This window comes from Aspergillus costaricaensis (genome assembly GCF_003184835.1).
Source record: "Aspergillus costaricaensis CBS 115574 unplaced genomic scaffold BO79scaffold_16, whole genome shotgun sequence".
Taxonomy (NCBI): Eukaryota; Fungi; Ascomycota; class Eurotiomycetes; order Eurotiales; family Aspergillaceae; genus Aspergillus; species Aspergillus costaricensis.
This window is the reverse complement of record NW_020291816.1, coordinates 198,272-218,090: the sequence shown is the minus strand read 5'-3', so window position 1 is coordinate 218,090 and position 19,819 is coordinate 198,272. Positions and strand designations below refer to the sequence as shown.

General features: G+C 50.4%; 7 protein-coding genes across 7 annotated transcripts; 3 read left to right on the top strand and 4 right to left on the bottom strand.

The window, feature by feature from the left end:
- Positions 1–85: 85 nt before the first annotated feature.
- On the top strand, positions 86–940 carry BO79DRAFT_255199 (uncharacterized protein; the record flags this gene model as incomplete). The annotated part of the gene is made up of 2 exons (XM_025686117.1): positions 86–263; positions 591–940. The coding sequence occupies 2 exons, from the start codon at positions 86–88 to the stop codon at positions 938–940; spliced, it is 528 nt and encodes a 175-aa protein (XP_025539371.1).
- Positions 941–1,720: 780 nt separating this feature from the next.
- On the bottom strand, positions 1,721–2,993 carry BO79DRAFT_209128 (lipase family protein). The gene is made up of 3 exons (XM_025682542.1): positions 2,789–2,993; positions 2,555–2,723; positions 1,721–2,505 (listed from the first exon to the last, which is right to left on the bottom strand). The coding sequence occupies exons 1-3, from the start codon at positions 2,871–2,873 to the stop codon at positions 1,836–1,838; spliced, it is 924 nt and encodes a 307-aa protein (XP_025539370.1). The 5' UTR covers positions 2,874–2,993; the 3' UTR covers positions 1,721–1,835.
- Positions 2,994–3,416: 423 nt separating this feature from the next.
- Positions 3,417–5,144, bottom strand: BO79DRAFT_209127 (flavin monoamine oxidase family protein). The gene is made up of 3 exons (XM_025682541.1): positions 4,743–5,144; positions 4,385–4,691; positions 3,417–4,333 (listed from the first exon to the last, which is right to left on the bottom strand). Exons 1-3 carry the CDS (start codon positions 5,082–5,084, stop codon positions 3,588–3,590), a joined length of 1,395 nt encoding a protein of 464 aa, XP_025539369.1. The 5' UTR covers positions 5,085–5,144; the 3' UTR covers positions 3,417–3,587.
- Positions 5,145–5,541: 397 nt separating this feature from the next.
- BO79DRAFT_265782 (ATP-binding cassette transporter) lies at positions 5,542–10,505 on the bottom strand (the record flags this gene model as incomplete). The annotated part of the gene is made up of 10 exons (XM_025686907.1): positions 5,542–6,001; positions 6,063–6,526; positions 6,585–7,517; positions 7,573–7,942; positions 7,997–8,592; positions 8,639–8,882; positions 8,935–9,278; positions 9,332–9,783; positions 9,857–9,939; positions 9,994–10,505. The coding sequence occupies 10 exons, from the start codon at positions 10,503–10,505 to the stop codon at positions 5,542–5,544; spliced, it is 4,458 nt and encodes a 1,485-aa protein (XP_025539368.1).
- Positions 10,506–11,670: 1,165 nt separating this feature from the next.
- Positions 11,671–13,716, top strand: BO79DRAFT_237762 (fungal specific transcription factor domain-containing protein; the record flags this gene model as incomplete). Its single annotated transcript, XM_025684735.1, has 5 exons — positions 11,671–12,246; positions 12,303–12,317; positions 12,369–12,554; positions 12,617–13,089; positions 13,164–13,716. 5 exons carry the CDS (start codon positions 11,671–11,673, stop codon positions 13,714–13,716), a joined length of 1,803 nt encoding a protein of 600 aa, XP_025539367.1.
- A 1,678-nt stretch (positions 13,717–15,394) lies between these two features.
- BO79DRAFT_209125 (putative phosphatidylglycerol specific phospholipase) lies at positions 15,395–17,108 on the top strand. The gene has a single exon (XM_025682540.1). The coding sequence runs from the start codon at positions 15,636–15,638 to the stop codon at positions 16,941–16,943; it is 1,308 nt and encodes a 435-aa protein (XP_025539366.1). The 5' UTR covers positions 15,395–15,635; the 3' UTR covers positions 16,944–17,108.
- A 103-nt stretch (positions 17,109–17,211) lies between these two features.
- Positions 17,212–19,055, bottom strand: BO79DRAFT_173318 (MFS transporter). The gene has a single exon (XM_025679677.1). It carries the CDS (start codon positions 19,026–19,028, stop codon positions 17,235–17,237), a length of 1,794 nt encoding a protein of 597 aa, XP_025539365.1. The 5' UTR covers positions 19,029–19,055; the 3' UTR covers positions 17,212–17,234.
- Positions 19,056–19,819: the final 764 nt, after the last annotated feature.

Genomic DNA, 19,819 nt, shown 5'->3' with positions numbered 1-19,819 from the left:
GTTAGCTAGTTCTTGCTTCATACTTTATGAGCGGAGCCTTACCCTCCATTGTTCTTTTGCAACTGCAATTATTCTTAAGCTTCAAATGGACCCCCGCTCCACCGACACCCTGCAGATATTCAAACGCATCTGGCCCCAACTATTCCCCGCCAAGCCCACCATCGCTGCAGACAATCTGCATCCCCATGCTGGCCGCGTCGTAATCATTACCGGTGATACCTCCACTCTGGGTCTGGGTCTGGGTCTGGCGCACGTTTTGCATCGTGCCGGATAATTCGACAACAACTCCGCCAGGCGAACTCATCTACACTCCCCCTTTCCTGTCCACCTCACCGAGCTTCCCGTCATCCCTATCTTCGGAAAAGCATCCCTAGCCCGCTCAAACAGACTAGACTTCCTCCTTAATAGCCCCGCTGTAGCATGTCTCATTCCAACTAAAACTACCACGCAAGGCCACGAACCCCATTTCAGCATCAACTGCGCTGCACGCTCCCTCCTCGCCTCTCTCCTTTTCCCAATTCTCACCTCTACAGCTTAAACTCCATTTACTACATCCAACTCCGTCAGCGTAATTTTCACCTCCAGCACAGTCGTGGATTTCCTCGCTCGGACGGGCGGTGACCCGTCTTCGGCCCTCACTTCCTCCCCGGATCCCAAATCAGACACGAATACGAACTACACCATCAGCAAAACAGGCAACTGGTTCCTGGCGGCCCATTTCGCATCGACCCTTGGGTCGAAGGGTGTGGTCAGCATTACTCAGAATCCGGGGATGATTGATACTCCGTCCTATGATAATGCTCCGAGGCTGAGTGTGAGGGTTAGTAAGCCCGTGTTTTACACGCTCGAGGTTGGGGTAAGTACCCTACTTTGGGCCGGCTTTGAGAATGGGATTACGGTGGATTATGGGGGAAGGTATGTCATTCCATTCTGGAGGTAGCTTTCTGGCCCGAGGGAGAATTTGCTGGGGGCGATGAGGGATGGATGGTCTGGGGAAATGGTGGGGTTTGTGGAATAGTGTGAAAGGTGTTGTAAATGCGTTTCGGTAGGTGGCTTTGTAAGAGATATGAGTATGATCGTGTATATAACTTATAAAATAGTGTAAATCGTACATGTAGGCGGATATTACTATTTAATCTCCAGAGCTGATCGTAACGATAGCGGTATTTCTCACTATCTCCTTTTTTCCTCTACCACTACGCGTTAGCTGCTGCCTAAGCATAAACAGCTCTTTCTCCCCAATCCTATAGTCTATAATATGCACAAGAATGTACTTTCAATTCTATACATCATAATTCTGTTCACCTAGAATTGAATTTAGACTTACATCAGATAACCTACTCCAGGATGGATACCGTAAATATATACTGAATATGAGCATGTTAATAGGTTCTGGGGTAGTGTCTTTGTGCCTTGCGGTTACTGTTGAGATGGATGTGATTTCTAGTTGTGGTACTTTGTAGCGTACTGAGAATTATGAGAATATGTTGTACACTTTCTAAGAGTGATGGTTTACAGCCAGCACATCTCAATTGGGAACATCTTCAAAGACAGGAGGCATATCGATATAGGCTTGATGATACTTCTCTAGCCACCCAGGGCTAACTGAGAAGTGCGTAAGCAAGATCCTGGATGTGACACATCTTATCGCAGCCAAACTCAAACTGTATCCTGACAAATATTCACAAAGATTAAATAATTACATATCGAAACTATATCCACACCATTAAGTATATACGTCTTCTCCCAATTCCACCAAACTTTATACAGCCCCTGATCACCACACTCCCCTCTCCAAACCTCACCTCAGCTCCCAATCATCACATCGTAATCAATCATTTCCAAGGCAAGCCCTCCCCCTTACACGCATCAACCTCCCACTTCTCAAAATACCAAAGATGGGCCTCGAAATGCAACAAATTCGGAAACCCAACATCCCCCCTCTTATCATCCCCGTCCTGAAACACCACCACATCCTGCGTACTCACACTCTGGTTATTCCCCGAGCTAATCCAAAACTCAGGACTAATATGCTTGTACCCCATCACCTCCAACGGCACCCGGGGCACCGGATCATCCGTATGCGCGAACCGGTAGTTCGCCCCCTTGTTCTGATTCGTAATGAACTCCGCTAGCTTCGGGTTTGCTACACGCGGCGATGCGTACGCGTACAGCGTTGCGTTGAGCCCGTCGGTCTCGCGGATGTCTGCTGCTGCGAGAGTCGCGATGGCGGCTCCCAAGGAGTGGCCCACGATGACGAGTTCGTAGTCGGGGTATTGAGATACCGTGTTGTTGAGCGTGGGGGTCAGGGTCTTGCGGACGTTTGTCCATGAGCTCCAGAAGCCGAGCTCGGCTTCGCACCCGCTGCAGAGGTTGGGGTCCGTGTAAACGAAGGTGAAGTCCGCTAGCCAGCTGCGGATTGAGTAGCTGCCCCGGAAGGCGAGGATGATGGCGCGGTGGGTGTGGTCGACGGCTAGGTAGCCGGATGTGTCGGTGGGGGTTGTGCTGCAGTTTGTTAGGGTTGTGCTGGTGGAGGGGAGGGAGGGGAATGTACTTAGAGAAGTCAGTGATGATGGTTGCGTTGGAGGCTTCGACTGCGGGGCAGTTCTGTGCCGAGCAGGTTATTTTGTGGCCTGCCTTGCCGGCATAGTTGGGTTCGCAGTAGGAGGCTGCGGCGTATTGGACCCAGAAGGTGAAGGTGTCGAGTTGTTGAGTGGTGATGTCTGGAGTATCGGGGAATTGGTCAGTTGGGGAGAGGAATGAAGTTCTTTGGAATGTGCATTGGTACCTCTCTTGTGAAGAGCCCTGCCTGGGAGGGCATTGCAGCCGGCTATGGCGGATGCAGCCACGAGTAGGGACTTGAGGAGGCGCATGGTGATGATGATACTGGGCATATGATTGACATTGTTACACAGGGCAAGTCGATCATACTTATGTCTTTGATGTGAAAAGTTTTTGTTCTGCCCAACGCTTTTCCATCACATGAACCAAAGGTAAAATCGGCGATCACATCCATTATCTTCAGCTGTACGGATCGAGCTGTGGGGGGCTACTGCATTCCTATTTCCTTCAGCTGGACTGGATTGTGGGACTACTAGCAAACCCCGAATTGCCGAGTCTAGGGGATGGCCTATCCCCTGGCAGGGATACAATTGGAATTAGAATGCAACTATCGAATGTTTGCTTGTTTTTGGTTATCCGATCGACGATCGTCGACTATCGACAAATCAGGGATCGGGATTGGCAGGGGGTGAACGGGGCACACGGGAGCGGCCCAAATTTAGGGCATCACGGAGGAGCAGGTGGGGACGATAGGTTTCCGCAGGCAGCCACTCACGAACTCCTCCATCCACGGTTCATTCAGGTACACGGCGACAATTGTCCGCTGCTGGCCACGTGTAATTGTCATTCTGGTGCTTGACGGTACGACTTTATCCTAATTGCTGTAGATCTAACGAATATTCCCCGAGACAAGCACACGGACATCTCCGCTGCTGACCCACTGTGAGATTCGGTTTTCATCGGAACCCTGCTAGATCCAAGGTTCTTAAGAGACATTTCGGGATGTGTTTGCTTAGCCAAGACAATTAGTCTTCCTGCAGTGCCGTCACTACCTCGGCTGCTCCTCGCTGCCCTGCTCGAATGGCCCCCTCCATGTACCCACGCCACACTGTGGATGTTTCTGTTCCGATAAAATGCACTTTACCATGCGGTGCTGCGAGATCAGTCCCGACGGTAGTCAGCAAGCCTGGTGTCATCGCTGGACAAGGTGCGCCGAGGAAGTAAGGCTCTTTACTCCATTCCATTTCCAGAGTATTGTTTGGCTTGGGGATGTCTTTCACGAACTTGCCAAAACATCGGCAGAATTGCTCCCACACTTGATTGAACCGATCACCCTTGGATAACTCGGACCATGCTCGTCCCCGACTCCCCACCATAAAACATGTGATAGACCATTGGTCATCGGTGGGTACACTCGTGTCCCGCGTGAAGGTTATGGGGCCACCCGCAGAGTCGATAATCCCCGTAAGTCGAGCGTTGCGCCACCATGGCTTTTGAAAGACGAAGATCATCTTACTGTAGTAGCCCATGATCGTATGTTTGCTTAAAACATGCTTGGCTTGTGGAAGTGGGGGATAGAAGGAGATGCTTTGGTACAAGTTCGTAGGAATAGACACGATAACGCGTTGACAACTAAACGAACTGCCATCAAGTGTCTGGACCACGCAGGGACTATCGTCATGAGACTGACTGATTGACGTGACAGGCACGCCCAAGAAGATGTCGGATTGGTCGAGCTCATCTGCCATCTTCCGAGCGATAGTTTGGGTTCCTGCGCCGTTAGCACATCAATTTCAAGGAGGCTTGACGATCATTGCTTTACCTTGCCTGGTACGTAGGTACTGCGCTCCATCCTTCTCATCCGACAGGAGATTGTCGATCCCACTTCCACTTTTGAAATAATACAGCATATACAACGCACTAACTTCCTTACTATCCACCCCAAGCAGCCCCGATGAAATAGCATCTGCCATGTGAACTGCATCCTGCGATCCAGTCCTATCAACGCAAAATTCCTTGAACGTCATATTATCCACTTCCTTGGCCTCTGGAAACCCTTTTGGGTCGTCCAAATCCATCCGCGAGGACTCATCTTGCAGAATATTCAACAATTTCCGCGCAAGCCCTGTCTAAACATCATCAGTGGCCGCCAGCACCTACTTGGTTTGTAGTCAACTAACCAAAGGCCACCCATACGGTATCTTGCGAATCACCCCCTCACCTGATTCGAGAATATCATCTCCACGCGTATACTGTACCACCCCATCCAGTCCGTACCTCTGATGGAGTTTGAAAATCTCACTCTGGTTCGTATCATTCACCCAAGCCGCTCCTAGATCGTTGTACCCCTTTTCGCTGGACTTCACAGTCAATGTCTTCCCTCCCACTCGGTCCGTAGCTTCCAGGATACACACGCTGAATCCTGCTGCCTGGATGGAATGCGCTGCTTGGAGTCCGCTGAGTCCGGCTCCCACGATTACCACATCGTAAAGCCTAGTAGTAGGATCTTTGGATGCAGTCATTTTAAGCTCAATGGTTATAGTAGTAGGGATCGGAGAGTTGTGTGACAGCCTTTGTCGGAGGTATTTTATGCTAGGTAAACTGAGGGGTGGAACACAAAGTGGGTGGCTGGTTGTTGCTTTTCCTCGGCCGCGGTTTATCAATCCGCCAATCGGGATGCTCATAGGTACTGACTCGTTAATATAAGAGAAGATTTGGGTTTCCCATTATATATCGCATTCTAGTATAATACATAAATAACAAAGAGGTCTAATGAAACTCGAACTGATGACAATAAGAGTATGTTGTGGACAGTAAATGTGCGCTCCAATCGGCGGTGACGAAAGTCGAGAGAACACCACCACCGTTCACACAGTATATTTATCCTAACGCAGGAGAGCGACAGGATTTGAAAATCCTATCGCACGATAAATTTCCCAGAGGAATTTACCACTCTCGCGATAGACGCCAGATGATAAATCAAGTATTTGGCGAAGAACGAGAGAATATCTTGGCGAACCGGCGAAAAATTGAGCTGGTTGAACCGCCTCGGACCCGCACAAACCAATACAAGAAGAGCGCAGCAAACACATTGAACGCGATGTATGCCCACATAAGTCCAAAATTGCGCCAACGATCGGCATAAGAAGTGGATAGTAATGTGAGATAAATATTCGAGTCAGTCATCTCGCAATATTCACAGTTGGCGGTTGCCTGGGGATTGTAAACAGAACCTCCAGCGATTTTCATGTAATCGGCGAGGTAACTGGCACAAGTCTCGTTGGCTGGAGGTTGAACGACTACCAATTCCAGATCAGAGCAGTGAACTGCAGTATTCGCTAACCCGGCCGAAAGCATGCCGCCAACGAGATACGTCATCGGGGATACTCGATACATGAAGATCCAGAATCCTGGAAGACTGGCCGGACTGGCCATGACACTGTGATGGTGTATTAGACGAACCAAAATTGAAATCCTAAGATGTAGACAGTGAAACGTACCCGCAAAATATTAAACACATAGAGAACAGTAGCAGAGCTAGTGTTGCACCGACCTCAGCAGTTGCGACGCTAGCAACCACCATGATCGTGAATGTACCACAGTGCATCATGAAAGACCACACCAGAAGAAACATGAGTCCGCTCCTTTCATTCACCGCATGAGTTTCCTCGGCGTTATGATACATCCCAATGATGTAGTAGAATGGAAGATAGATCAGCACTGCCGCAAGAGAGTTCCAGGGGATGTCAACTATGATGTTGGCCAACATGAACGCAGACCAAGCATATGTCTTGGCTGGCCTCTCACGGACCTCGTACAAGTCGCGTTGCTTGATAAAATTAGGCATGGTCTGGTAAGCAAGGAATGCGAAAATAACAAGGAGCATGAATATCGCAAAAGTCTGGTGCTGAAGACCTAGGACCGTAACTTCCGTATTCAGAAATGAAAGTCCAATAAACAGGGCCTGCATAGTGTGTCAGATATTTGAAGCCGACAGCCTGGGGTCGCTCGTATGGACATACCGCTCCGAAGCAGAGTATCAGCTTAGCATAGATGTATGACGGAGAGCGCCAGTACTGTTCGAAAACCCGCTTTGTACAAAGACCCAGCTGGATGTGAAACGGGGCCGCATATTGCTGGACTTGCGCAGCCCCTTCTTTCAGGCCAGGAGAGCCGGACTGCTCAAGCCGTTCAAGCTCCTTTCGCGTTTCTTGGAATTCACGGCTCTCTTTCCATGTGACCGGCCAGTCACGCACCGAAGTACTCCCGGGGGCAGCACCGATGACTTCCAACATCCATTCCGCCGGATTCTCCTCTTCCGCACAGGCCCTTGCCCCATATCGCTCAAAGTAGCCAATAAGGTTCTGTGAGTTAGACCCAATTGGCCCAAAGTATACTGTACGGCCACCTCTAGCTAGTAGAAGAAGCCGATCGAATTGCTGGAAAAGAATAGCCGAGGGCTGGTGGATGGTGCACAAGATGGCCTGACCATGGTTCGACAACTTCCGGAGTAGCAGAGAGATAGACCATGCCGTCTGGCTGTCCAGCCCCGACGTTGGCTCATCGAGAAAGAGTAGTAAATCAGGCTTTGCAGCTAGTTCAACGCCAATAGTCAATCTTTTCCTCTGTTCTACATTCAGACCTTCTCCAGGAACACCAACGACAGCGTCAGCGTACGGTCTCATTTCGAGCAAATCAATCACCTCTTCCACATATTGCAGCTTTTCAGCTTTACTGATAGAGGCAGGCTGGCGGAGGAGAGCACTAAACTGAAGTGCTTCCCGAATAGTGCTGGTTTCCAGATGGACATCTTGCTGCTGAACGTAGCCTACCCTGCGCTGAAAGGACGCATCTCGCGGGGTTCCGTTGACGCAAATGTTGCCGGATACAACGCCTGTTTTCACCCTGCTTGCTAGAAGATCCAGGAGTGTTGTTTTTCCAGCCCCTGAAGCGCCCTTTTTCGAGGAGTTAGTTAGATTGAAGGTTTGACGAAGGTTATATTATACTCACCATCAACGCAGTCAGAGTGCCTGGGGTTACCCAGCCATCGATGTGATCTGCAATTCGTCTCATTTCGCCCTTGATCGGAACATCGTAGCAAACATCTCTCCAGTGCAAGGTATTGGATTCAAAGCGGAACTTGAGAGACTGGTCTTCTTGACGGCCTTCATGGCTGTCAACGCAAGAATGGCTTGCCGGCGCTGCTTTTTCGGCACTGCTCTCTTCGTCATGGGCATGTTCCCCGTTAACACGGGCTACCCTATGCTTACGCTGGAATACCAACACTTCGCCTTTGGAATAGCTGAACTTCACAAATTCGGAAATGAAGAGGTATGTAGTCATGAAGAACAGAATGAAAGCGATAAGAATGCCGAAATTTCTAACTTTCTGTCAGCCAGCGAGCTATTTCGTTTGGACATCGGTGGTCACTAACCTCCAGGTATGAGAATAATAGTACCCATAGTTTGCCTCTACATATGCGTCTCCGCTGACCACGCTCGAGGCAGAAGTAGCGCCTGCCACAGAGCAGGTTCGATCTGTAGCTGGAATATTCTCATAACCCGGACCAGAAGGGACAAAGCTTGCACATTCGAATTCGCGATCATGAAACTCGTTCGCCACAAGAGTTTCGTAGGAGTATGCGATCGGGTTGATGTAGTTGAGCCAACGCAGCCAGACTTGCATGTTCCGGGTAGGCAGCACAAAACCGGTGTATACAACTAGCCCAATAACACCAAGCGCAATGGGAGTGAGAGCCTGTGCAATTGTACGGGTCAGTTGAGCAATGGTACGGAATATCATGGACATAGTCAAGGTCGACATGAACGCGAATAGTAGATATATGAGCACATGACCCGACTCCCGCCGCAAGTTCGACATGTAGTATAACGGCAAATTGAAGGACAGCGTAGAGAGGATTTTGCACGGTAGATCGCATATCATGGAGGCCATCGCTTCTGACATCGGATGGTAAAAGGCGTAAGACGCATGCTTCTCGACGATCGGTCGCTGGGCATACAATGCCAATATCTGCTCTGTCAGCATCACGATGCTATTGAAGGGCCATAACGCTCACCTCTAAAGCACTGTTGAGTGCGTTAAAGAGCAAAGCAAAGAACAGGAGAATACATCGATCTGTGAAGCTGGCGGAAGTGTCCGAAAGATGGTAGAACACACTACCAAGTATAAGAGAGAGAAAAAAGTTGCCAAAAACCGTTACGATAAAGAAAGAAGGATCCCCAAGAATCCTGTGGTAGCCCCGTCGCATACACAAAGCTATCTGTTGCAACACAGAAATTGTGTAGGGAGATTTTTTCGTCCTGAAATTTGAGTCAATGACAGCTCAAATCAGTACCCACAGTGCCCGCTTACATCAAAGGAGACCTTTCGGCATTCCGGGAGTTTTCAAATTTCTGCAACATGGGTCCCCCAATCGGATGGTCTTTCTCGAAGCTCGATATTTCTCCTAGAAGTTTAGCTCTCAGGGCACTCTGTTCCCAACACTGTGCAAATTCACTGGGGGTCCGGGGAACTCGGGCTTCGAAGCCAGGCCGGACTACTCTCTCGACAGGATTTGTGAGCGACGTGAGAAAGTCTGCCGTGGTTTGTCGTTCAGGACACTGGTAACCAAGCTCTGTGAAGTACGACTTCGCTTGGTCAACTGGACCAAAATATATTTGCCGGCCCTCGTATAACAGTGCAACTTTATCAAAGACCTAGCAAGATATGTTAGTTAGACGAGATGAAGAGGAAAGGGAATCTTGCATACGTCATATGATTGTTGCGATGCCTGATATAATGCCACAACAGCCGCGGTACCCGCCACATCGACTGAGAGTCTCACGGTCCGTACAAATTCGAGAGCCGTAGCACTATCCAAGCCACGAGTACTGTTGTCCCAGCACTGTATACAACTTTGTGTGAGAGCCAATTCTGCAATGCTGACTCGCTTTCTCTCTCCGCCACTGACGCCGCGAATAAAGTCGTCGCCAACCTTAGTATTGACTGTATGGGAAATTCCAAAGACCGCCATAACCACATCGCGCAGATGAGTTGCATAAGTTTCGCGAGAGACTCCGGGCAGCCTATTGTGAGGTGTTCTCGCCAGGGCCGCATACTGGAGGGTCTGCCCAACTGTCAAATGTGGGAAATGGACGTCTGTTTCTGCCTGATACGTCACGTCCCCTCGGAACTTTTGGTGCATCAAATCCCATTCAATCCCTATATTTGTTCAAGATTGAAGGTATATTGTCAGTTCTCCGTCTGTATGTGCCTCTCCCGGTCAGACTCCCACCTTGATAGTTAAATTCCGCTGAATCGTCCAAGAACAGTCCTTTAGTCTGACCGGCGATGGTCTTCAATAGAGTTGATACACCACTAGACGAATCATGTTACATTGAAGAAACGTAGACCAGGGAATTAAGAACTCACCTGCCAGGCCTACCCAGGACAAGGAGCATTTCTCCGCTGCGCAAGAGCCCGTCATGATTTTTCAATATCTGCAGTTTATGGTCTCTGCGGTTGATCAAGCCGCCAACCAGATCACCCAACTGCAAGATATCGTTCAAGAAATCCTTCTGATAGGCTGTTGAGCGGCCATAGCCATGGACACTGAGGTTCCGGAATGACACACCCGCCGTACGCTGTGGGAACCGATCAGGATCTTGCGAGGACAAGTGAAGTACAGTCCTCGCCCAGTGACTCGCATTGAACTTCGGAGAATTGGGGTCCAAACTCGGATCACAGTGTGTCGTGAAAGGGTTGGGCGGCATACCATCCTGCCGAAACCGTGTCGAGTCTGCCGTGAGCCGTCTGGCAAGATTCATAATCTTGCGCTGGTCTTCAGTCGATATGTCTCCTTGGTACACCTCTGCACTAACAATATCCGTATTGCTACCGGAGTTGACTGATGCAGTCATACTGGTGTCTTCCCTGTCATCCATTTTCGGGCTATATGGAATTCAAAGTTCCTTTCTGTCGCTTGCAGGCCGATCGATGGCGAGAGAGTATGCAAAGCGAGTCACACGGAAACGTGGAAGACGAATTTGAGGCACTCTGTTAGTGATGGGATCACCGGTAAATCACGAATAATGGTTGAACACATATGACAGAGAGCGCCATAGAATGAATCAACTCTTAAAACTAAAGGATCAACCAAGTACAATGAGACGCAGTCTTGTTCGCTATATATATCATGTTATGGAAGTCAATGCGAAACGGACAGCTATAGCAAGCAAGCCCCTTTTGATAGTCATATTTGCTAGCCATGATGTAATGTGAGAAATCCTTTCGTTTCAATTCTCTGATTTGCGATGCTTCGTGGGCGCCGAAGAAGCGACATGATAGCTGCTTATTGTTAGTTCGGCGCCGAAGTTAAGTGGGGAATCGGAGGACATCGGCGTTGTTCCTGCATTCCATGTCGGAGCTTTCGGCGGCGAATGACTCCAGGGCTTTTCCTCAAGCTCCTCTTCCATCCTCTTCCCAGCTCTTTTCTTCACGGGAATTCCGCAAAACACCAAGTGAAGAGATCATGTCGGTAGTAAGACAAGGCTCCGACCCCCTGCATAAGGCATGCGATACGTGCAGAGCCAGGAAAACGCGATGTAGTGAGTCGAGATTCCAGTCGGTCGGAAGAGAACTGCCTCCAGGTCGGTGTCTGACTAATCTCGTTTTCACGCCAGAAATCTCGGGCAACACTGATGCCTGCGACTTCTGCCTGGTATATCAGGCCGCCATGTCTCGCTTTTCGGAATGCTGATTGTTCATTATTGTTCATTAGTCCCAGCACCGTCCCTGCTCCTTTACTCCAGTCAAGCGACCAAGAAAGCGCAAGTATGACGCGTCAGGTACAAACAGAACACTAGCTCCGGACTGCCACGGAAGCTAATCTACCACACCAGTTTTCATACCACTGTCCTCCACATACCAACAGTCCGTTCGTGACCTTCCTGGTCCGCAGTTAGGCTCCGAAAATGTGGGCTATCAGCAGCCGGGACTGTATATCGACTCTTTGCTTGCAAATCGCCAAGCCTCTCGCATACACGGAGGTGCCAGTCATCCAGATCAGGTATTGTCTGGCCCTTTTGCTCATCGTGCTCCTATCTGACCATGGCCTCGCAGCTGACCACTATCTTTGGCCCAAACCCCAACATCTCTTTCTTCCCTGAGCGACGGGTTCGCGCCATCAGTCAGCGATTGGGCCACAACCGGCTCGATCAGCTACTAGATGAAATACGCGCGGTGGTTGCAACCAAGGTCAAAAATAGTTGTGCCATCCCTCAGTCATATATACAACGACACCTGGGCACCGGAAAGATCCAAGTCCCGAGTCGTGACATTATCGACGGACACATTTCTGGTACCTGCGCCTTGACTGACCTCTTCTATTCTCTTGCTGGCAATAATAACCCTCTTGCAGCCTACTTTGACTCGATACATCCGATCTATCCATTTCTTTGTCCAGATACCTTTCGTGCGCGTGTAGCGTCGCAGGATTTGGTCCAATCACTAGGAACAGATAAGGTTTGGGCAGCACTATTCTACGCAATAGTGGCGATTGGGTGTCAGAACAATGAAGGAGGAAGCTTTGATACTGGTGTGGGGGAAGCCTGGTCATACTTCGAACGGTCGTTGTCATGTTTCCAGGATCTCCTCTTCGGAAGAGGCTCATTGACTGCAGTCCAAGTGTGTTGCTCCCGTTAATATCACAGTTCATGACTAATGCGGTTTCATTATGCTAGGCACTCCTCGCCATGGTATCTAGCCCGTCATCAAGCACCATAATACAAGACTGACATCTTTCACAGGCCATATTTTCATCGACAGTGTCTGCGTTCAACTTCGAACCCTTAATGCTAACAGAGGCTGCCGTTATGGCACAAGGTTTAGGGTATCATCGTTCGAATAGTGCACAAGAAGGTCCGTGCCGTCGCACGTTCTGGGTGCTCTACTATATGGAGAAGACATCCTGCTTTGCGACTGGTAAAACTTCGGTGAGTTGAGTATGTCCGTTATCATCAAACTATTCTTCTAAATCAGGGTTCAATGGGTCTAGGTATTGGATGATGCCAACATAAGCTGTGCAATTCCCGATATGATGGAGTCCACTTTCCACGACTATGACTGGTTCTTTAACTTCGTCAAATATGCTCGTCTAGTCTCCAAGATTCACCAATCTCTCTTCACAATCAGCTCGGTTAGTCAGCCGCTGTCCAACTATAACTCTGTGGTTGAGAGCCTACGTATAGAATTGGAAGCCTGGCGCGCGACCATTCCGACCCGGTTTCGGCCAGGCGAAAAATTCAAATCTCGTTCTTTGCACGAGCCCCTGGCGGTCCAAATTGCTTTGATTACCCACTTCCTTTATTTGAACGCTCTCCTTACACTGTCGTGGACCGTCCTTCACTACGGAGCCGTCCGTTTGGGGTCAACACAACAGGAATTTATGAAGCGCGACTTGATGCGGACTGCTCGAAGTGTCCTCGAGCTCACCGTGCACATCGAGGTAGCGCCTTCCACACCGGTCTGGTAAGCCTCTACTATATTTCTGAGTTTTAAAACGACTACTAAGTAGTGACCTACGCGGTCTTGCTGTGCCACAGGATACTCGCTGTCTTGCCACTATCATCGCTGATGATCTTATTCGACCTGGTGGTCCACAACGCCAACCACCCGGAAACTGGTCTCAGCCTCGCTCTTCTCGACATCGCCGGCGGGCACTTTAGTAGGCTAGAATATGCCAGCAATGGTGCCCTTCCGGGATCTCTAATAGCAGAGTTTGCCCATCTTGCTCGTCAATACGTTTCCGAGACCCGCAAGCCCAAGTCTATGTCCAGAGACTCCAATGAGAGTAGCATTTCATTTCAGGCTCAGGACCGGGTAGGAACCTCTCCGTCCGCGCCAGAACCCACAACCAGTGTCGCCCCCGCAGATCCAACGGGGCTGGTTGCGCCGGCGGTGCTCCCGCAGGGGCCGGAACCTGTCGCTTCAGAAGCTCCCGGGGTCATGCAACCTTGGAGCCCTGCTTCTCTTGATCGGAGTGAAGCGCTTTTCCTGCCTTATATCGACGATCCAACTTACTATTTTGGGGATTTGCAGTTGCTTGGTATCGATTTAAAAGATCTGTTTGACCATTCATACAGTTACCAGGAGTGAGCGATAGTGGAGTGTAGTACCCAACTCAGCGCTACATGTACCATTTTCGCCTCTCACATCATAGGCCATTCATAGTTATCGTTGCCAGTACGTCTCACTTTCTTAGCTCATCCTCGTTCCTGGCCAAACACTACCCTGAAAGTGGATCAAAGTTCGGGGCTTCCTTGCAGTCCAAATGCAGCATCGATCCAATCGATCCAATTGTCACCCTATGGCCGACTGACAAAGAACTTCCGCAACCACAAGAATGCAAGTATAATATGCGATGCATCATGACCTTGTCGAAAAAATACACCCTGAAGGGCTGATCGTGCGAGTGGCCTAGTTTTGCCGGAAACGGAAACGCGGCCTACTAATGACATCCATCAGTCACGTGCAGTGTATCCTCTCTAGCAATATATTTGCGAGCACGTCTTGTCAACTTTCTACAATTGTCACGAACCCGCTGTAGTCGAAGAACATTCTTTATGTTTTTTTTTTTTTTTTTTTTTTTTTTTTTTTTTGCCTGCGGGCTTCCTCTATATAGAGCCCGTACGATGTCGTACGGTCGCTCCGCTTCTCTAGCAATGGAGCAAGAACTTCGTCATAAGACCAGCCAGACAATGTCTCCGACCCCAGCATTGAAGGTCGATCGTCCGCACGGGTTCAATCTGGCCAGCAAGGGCGCTGGCGTTTGAGGAAACGTCCCATATCCCTACCGACTATGTGAGATACATACTCTAGTTCACCTTCTCCGTTGAACCGATACCATGCTACCGCGGCGGCCAGACTTATCCACTCAAGCGCGATAAACCTTCAAGGGAAGGGGGGTGTGACACGACAAAATGTATGCCTTCATATCGCCGTATCTCGTGATGGCCGCATGTGATTATCCTCCTGAGAAGCGATTGTCACAGCCTGAACCCGACATTCACTTCAATATCGATGCCAACATTACCATATTGGCCACATTCCTGGCATCACCTAGGGAATTAATCTGACGATGGGTCGGGAGTTGATTCGCCATTCAGTGGTGCAGTTTGTCGGTGTCTAATCGTGAGGGGGCCCGTTACTGTCCGCATCGTGCCTATGACGTTATCGTTCGGACTGCTCGGTCGGAGAATGGATTAGCAACCGTGATGAAAACAGTCGTCTGGGACCGGGATATACCTGATGCAACCCGAAAGGTAGCTGGCAGTACATCTCCAGGGCGTGAAGCCTAGGATGGCACCTGGATCAGTCGCAAGGTGACCGCAGCTGTTGCACATCCAGGCGGTGTGGCTAGATGTGCTTGGCCATGAGATGCAGGACACTCCGGAAGGACGGAAGTACTCGGTGGTACTTCGAGTATCTTTCTGTCACACGGTCTGAGCCCTGGGGAATGGTGGGAGTGAGTACTAGCAGCCTGAAGAGTGGAGGGAGAATCTCATTACACAGTAGATACTATCCAGCGATGGTCACAAGTTCAACCCCGCACATGCACTCCGGCTTGCCGAGAAGCGCGCGGGTCCTCCCAGATTGGCTAGTCCTGCGGGACTGAACCGTGTTACGCTCCGCGACAGCCAATGGCTCGCGTTGTTGCCGGCATGAGATCGAGACATTGGCCGCCAATCGGCCCTGCTGGGCCCCGCCTGGATATCCCCCGACCTTTCAAGGTCTCCCTTCTTCATCTGCAAGCCTCGAGCTTGTCTCTCCATCCCTCCGCCACAGTGGTACGATCGTACAACTTCAGCCCCTGTACCGTCACTATGGATGCCAAATCGCTGCAACAAGCACGTGGGACGCCGCCTCCCGAAGAGCGTCGTCCCCTTCTCGGTCCCGATGGTGAGGTTGTACAATATGAAGTGGACGATGACATAAAGGGTAGGTCCCGACAACCAGCATCACGATGGACATCAGTTTGGGCCAAGTCAATCTTTATCACGGCCATCCTCTTGATTATGTGTATCCTGCTGGTCCTGTCCTTGCTCTTTCTGGGCCTAGGTATCTCTGGCCTCCCCCATGGCCCGTCCGAGAAACCATCGTCTCCACACGCTCCTATCAAGAATGTGGTGGTACTCGTCCAAGAAAATCTCTCATTTGACACCTATGCGGGAGGCCTGACATACAACCCTACAATTGACGGCCTCGTGAATAGAAAGTATTGCAACCCTTCCGACATAGAAGATCATAAATCGCACCAAGTCTGTGCCAAACCTACCGCCAAGAATGTCGCCCCCGATGATCCCGACCATTCCATCGCGGGTGGATCAATGCAGGTCTACAGCACTTATCATCCGGATAACATCAGTAGTGCTTCCATGCAAGGATTTGTGACAGAACAGGTCCGCTCATATGGCATCGACGGCGATCTCTCCCGCGCGGCCGAAGTCATCAACTACTACACCCCGGACCATGTCCCTGTCCTCAATGCTATGGCAGAGAATTTTGTACTGTTTGATGCCTGGTTTGCTGCAGTTCCGGGTCCTACTAATCCCAACCGCGCCTACTTGACGTCTGGGACTAGCTATGGGCATGGAATGAACGACATTGGCTTTTTGACCTCGGCTCTGCCTCAGGTGTCAATATTCGAACAGTTGTCCAACGCTAACATCAGCTGGATCAATTATTCCAACACAACTGGCTTCCTCCCTGATGCACTGTTCTATAAGTGGACTTTGAGGACCGGAAAGTCCGAAACACACATCAAGCCCATCGACGAGTTCTACCGCGACGCCAAGGCAGGCACCCTTCCACAGTTTACCTGGATCAATCCTGAATGCTGCAAGTACATGTCGTTCCATCCTCCGTCCCCCATAAACATGGGCGAGGGATTCATCAAGAGCATCTACGAGGCGCTTCGATCCTCACCGCAGTGGAACGAGACCCTCTTCATCTTGACCTTTGACGAGCATGGAGGTTTCGCGGATCACGTCTCCCCGCCCGAGAACGTGCCTCCTGGTGACCATCACACTCATAAAGAGTGGGCTCTAGACGGAAGCAGGATTGAGTTCAAGTTCGATCGGCTGGGAATACGTGTCCCCACGCTGCTGATGTCTCCCTGGGTCGGGAAGGGTGTTGTGCAGAATCGTCCCACAAATCAGCCGAACGATTTCACCCATACTTCTATTTTGAAGTATCTCTCTGAACTGTGGGATTTGCCTGTATTGACGCCGAGAGTTGCCTGGTCGCCAAGTTTCGGAGGCTTGATCACCAACAGGTATCGGGAAGATACCCCTGAGAAACTTCCTGAGCCTGCTGACTTCTAGATGATCTATAATGGATGTGACATGATAAAATGTAATAATCAGAATGGACCATAGGTTGCACACTTTCTGCATATGATATTGGCTGAGGACTGGATCTGGCTCGAGAACAGTGTCAATTACTTGATTAATTATTCTATTATCGTTCATAGTTATAAAGAATGGCAAGCTATCACAATTGAACAAACAAATTGGTATCTTAAAAGCAAATGATCACTTCTCCACCTAACTAACAATACTGCCTGGGTGGACCAGACTCGACACTTCTCCCCTGCACAACAATCACCTGACCCCTTAGAATCCAAGGAACTTCTTCCGCTTGGATTTGACCGACCGCGACCTCGATCGCTGCGTGATCGCCGAGTTCCTGGTGTTGACACGATCGATATCGTACGGGTTCGCCTCATACTTCCGACCTTCACGCTCATCACTTGATACCGATGCCGTAGCCACCGACTCGGCGCGCTCGAGGTCCAACTCCCGATCGACCCTAGTCTCATCCACTCCATCAGCGACCGCCTCGGCCTCTTCCTCGACAACTTCCTGGCCCTTCTCCGGGTTCAGTGATTTTTCAGCGAGTTTCCTCATGAATGCATCCGCTTCTCCAGCATACTTGCATTTGCGTCGAATAGCGGCACCATACTTGTAGAAGATGAACGGGAAAGGCAAGCAAGCGACTGACAGGAAAGCCGGGATGGAAGATGCCCAATGAATACCCAGGTTCTGGTACATGTATGTCGTGAAGAGAGGGAATCCCGCGCCAAAGCAGCTTCGAATGATGGAATTGGCTGCCAATACTGAGGCAGCATAGATCGTGTACGCGTCAATCAGGTACGACATGATATTTAGGAAGACGAGGACCATGCCGAATCCGAACGGAGCAGACGCAATGATACTGACGATCCAGTGAACGTTGAGACCGTTGGTCCAGGCGAACCAGAACAACCCAATCGGAATGGTGATACTGCCGATCATGGAGGGTGGAAGACGTGCCTCGGGAGGTGCAAACCCGCGGTGTTTCTCATGCACACGTTTATACCGCTTGTTGTCCCACATGTTGTATCCTACAGCTGACATCATTCCGACCATAACTCCCAAGAAGGGCAGACTGCCCACTCCTTCGTTCCAGCCGCGCAATTGTTGGTAAACGATCGGGAAGGCGTCGAAGAGCATGTACAGCGTGCCATATACGATGGCCATGTATAGCGAGAGAAGGAAGACAATGGGTTCAGCGAAGAGGAGGATCCATGGGCGCAAGAGAGCCGCTCCGAAGGCACTGGTCACGGAGACACGGCCACGTTCGACGTCGAGTTTGCTGATGTACGTCTTGCCGGTGAGCTTGCTGAGACGGTCGGCGCGCTTGCGGAGGAGGACTGGGGCGTAGGTTTCGGGAACAAGCAGGAACTGAACAATCCAGATAAAGCCAGTGAATGCGGCCAGGAAGCCTTCAACCCATTTCCAACCTGCACTTTGGCCCAGGAAACCGCCGATGACGGGCCCAAGGGTCGGTCCGAGGAAGGGACTACCCGCAAAGACACTCATCGCCAATCCTCGCTGTTCAGCGGGAAAGACGTCTGCAATTAGTCCACCGGCGTTGGTTAGAGGACTGGATCCGAATGAGCCAGCGAAGAATCGCAGGATGATGATTGTCCATGGGTTTTTCGAGCCTGTTGCACCAGCACTGAATACGGCCAGGCCCATATACGAGACAAAGAACACAAGTTGGCGGCCGATGAGTTCACTCAGCGGTGCCCAGACAAGGGGCCCAACAGCAAACCCAAGCACGAACAGTGACACACCCAGAGTGGCTACCTCAGTACCGATGTTGAAGTGCTCGATCACTTGGTCAATACTGCCCGCATAGGCGGACGAGGCCATGGAAACGCCAAAGGTCGCGAATGCGGCAATAATGGTGTAGACCCATTTCATGTTCTTGTTGAAGAGCATGGGGTTACGTGGGTCATTGGGAATCCATTCTACGACGAATGGGTCGGACTCGGTCCCTGAGCCGACATAGGGATAGTCGATGATCTCCTGAGTGACAACACTCTGGTCGACAATCAGACGCCAGTGAGGAATCTTAGCCATGATTTGGTTGGGATCCTCGTGAAAGACCTGGCTGGGGTTGGAGCATGATGAACTGAGACAGATCAAGGCAGGTGGAGTAGCGTAGTTATAAGAATGATTAGCTTGATGGGGCTGTAATGGCGTGTTATGAGGAATTTTCTTAGGCCTGGTACCCGATGGCGCTATGACACGATCACACTATGCAGGGCTACCCTGATTCATCTGCTGCAGGCATCCAAGGGACTGGCCGGGTGAAGAATGATTTGACCTGAGCCATGGGCAAATCCCAATGCTTGTCCAGGATCCACTGGTACGGCATGGCTCCACTCGGTGGAGGCTTCGGCTGTGAGTTCGACAACCCGATCACCGACCGGACCGAGGCTGCGTGCGGCTCTCGTATTGTTATCTGGTCAGAATCGGTTACATTACAGCTTCAGAATACTTCTGGAACTTCTCGCGATCCTCCTGGTTGTTCGATGGGCTGATTGAGAAGAAATCAATACCAGGTTAAGGTGAAGCCTGATAACCGAACCCACGCGAGGCATTCCCACCCTCGGCTTGCAGATCCCTATGCCTTGTTCCAGTTGTGCTCCCGGTCGTCTGCATAACATCTGCACTAAGCAAATCCCGAAAGACGATACAGCACCGTCACGAGCACAAACACATAATGGGGCCGGGTGTACCTGGCGAACCATTGGTGATTTCAGATAAGCTTTGTTGTCATTGTCGCGCCCTTTGACGTGTGACAGCGCCATCTGGGTGGACATCCGGCTCGGTCGGAATCTCGATACTTTTTTATGTTAATCTTTCTG

Bases quoted from the DNA above. Each gene is read 5' to 3' on its own strand.
- BO79DRAFT_173318 (XM_025679677.1), bottom strand. From the start codon at position 19,028: ATGGCTAAGATTCCTCACTGGCGTCTGATTGTCGACCAGAGTGTTGTC.
- BO79DRAFT_209127 (XM_025682541.1), bottom strand. From the start codon at position 5,084: ATGACTGCATCCAAAGATCCTACTACTAGGCTTTACGATGTGGTAATC. The intron at 4,692-4,742 runs GTTAGTTGACTA...GATGATGTTTAG, and splicing joins TACCGTATGGGTGGCCTTTG to ACAGGGCTTGCGCGGAAATT. The intron at 4,334-4,384 runs GTAAAGCAATGA...CTAACGGCGCAG, and splicing joins GTACCTACGTACCAGGCAAG to GAACCCAAACTATCGCTCGG.
- BO79DRAFT_209128 (XM_025682542.1), bottom strand. From the start codon at position 2,873: ATGCGCCTCCTCAAGTCCCTACTCGTGGCTGCATCCGCCATAGCCGGC. The intron at 2,724-2,788 runs GTACCAATGCAC...CCGATACTCCAG, and splicing joins CAGGGCTCTTCACAAGAGAG to ACATCACCACTCAACAACTC. The intron at 2,506-2,554 runs GTACATTCCCCT...AACAAACTGCAG, and splicing joins ATCATCACTGACTTCTCTAA to CACAACCCCCACCGACACAT.
- BO79DRAFT_209125 (XM_025682540.1), top strand. From the start codon at position 15,636: ATGTGTATCCTGCTGGTCCTGTCCTTGCTCTTTCTGGGCCTAGGTATC.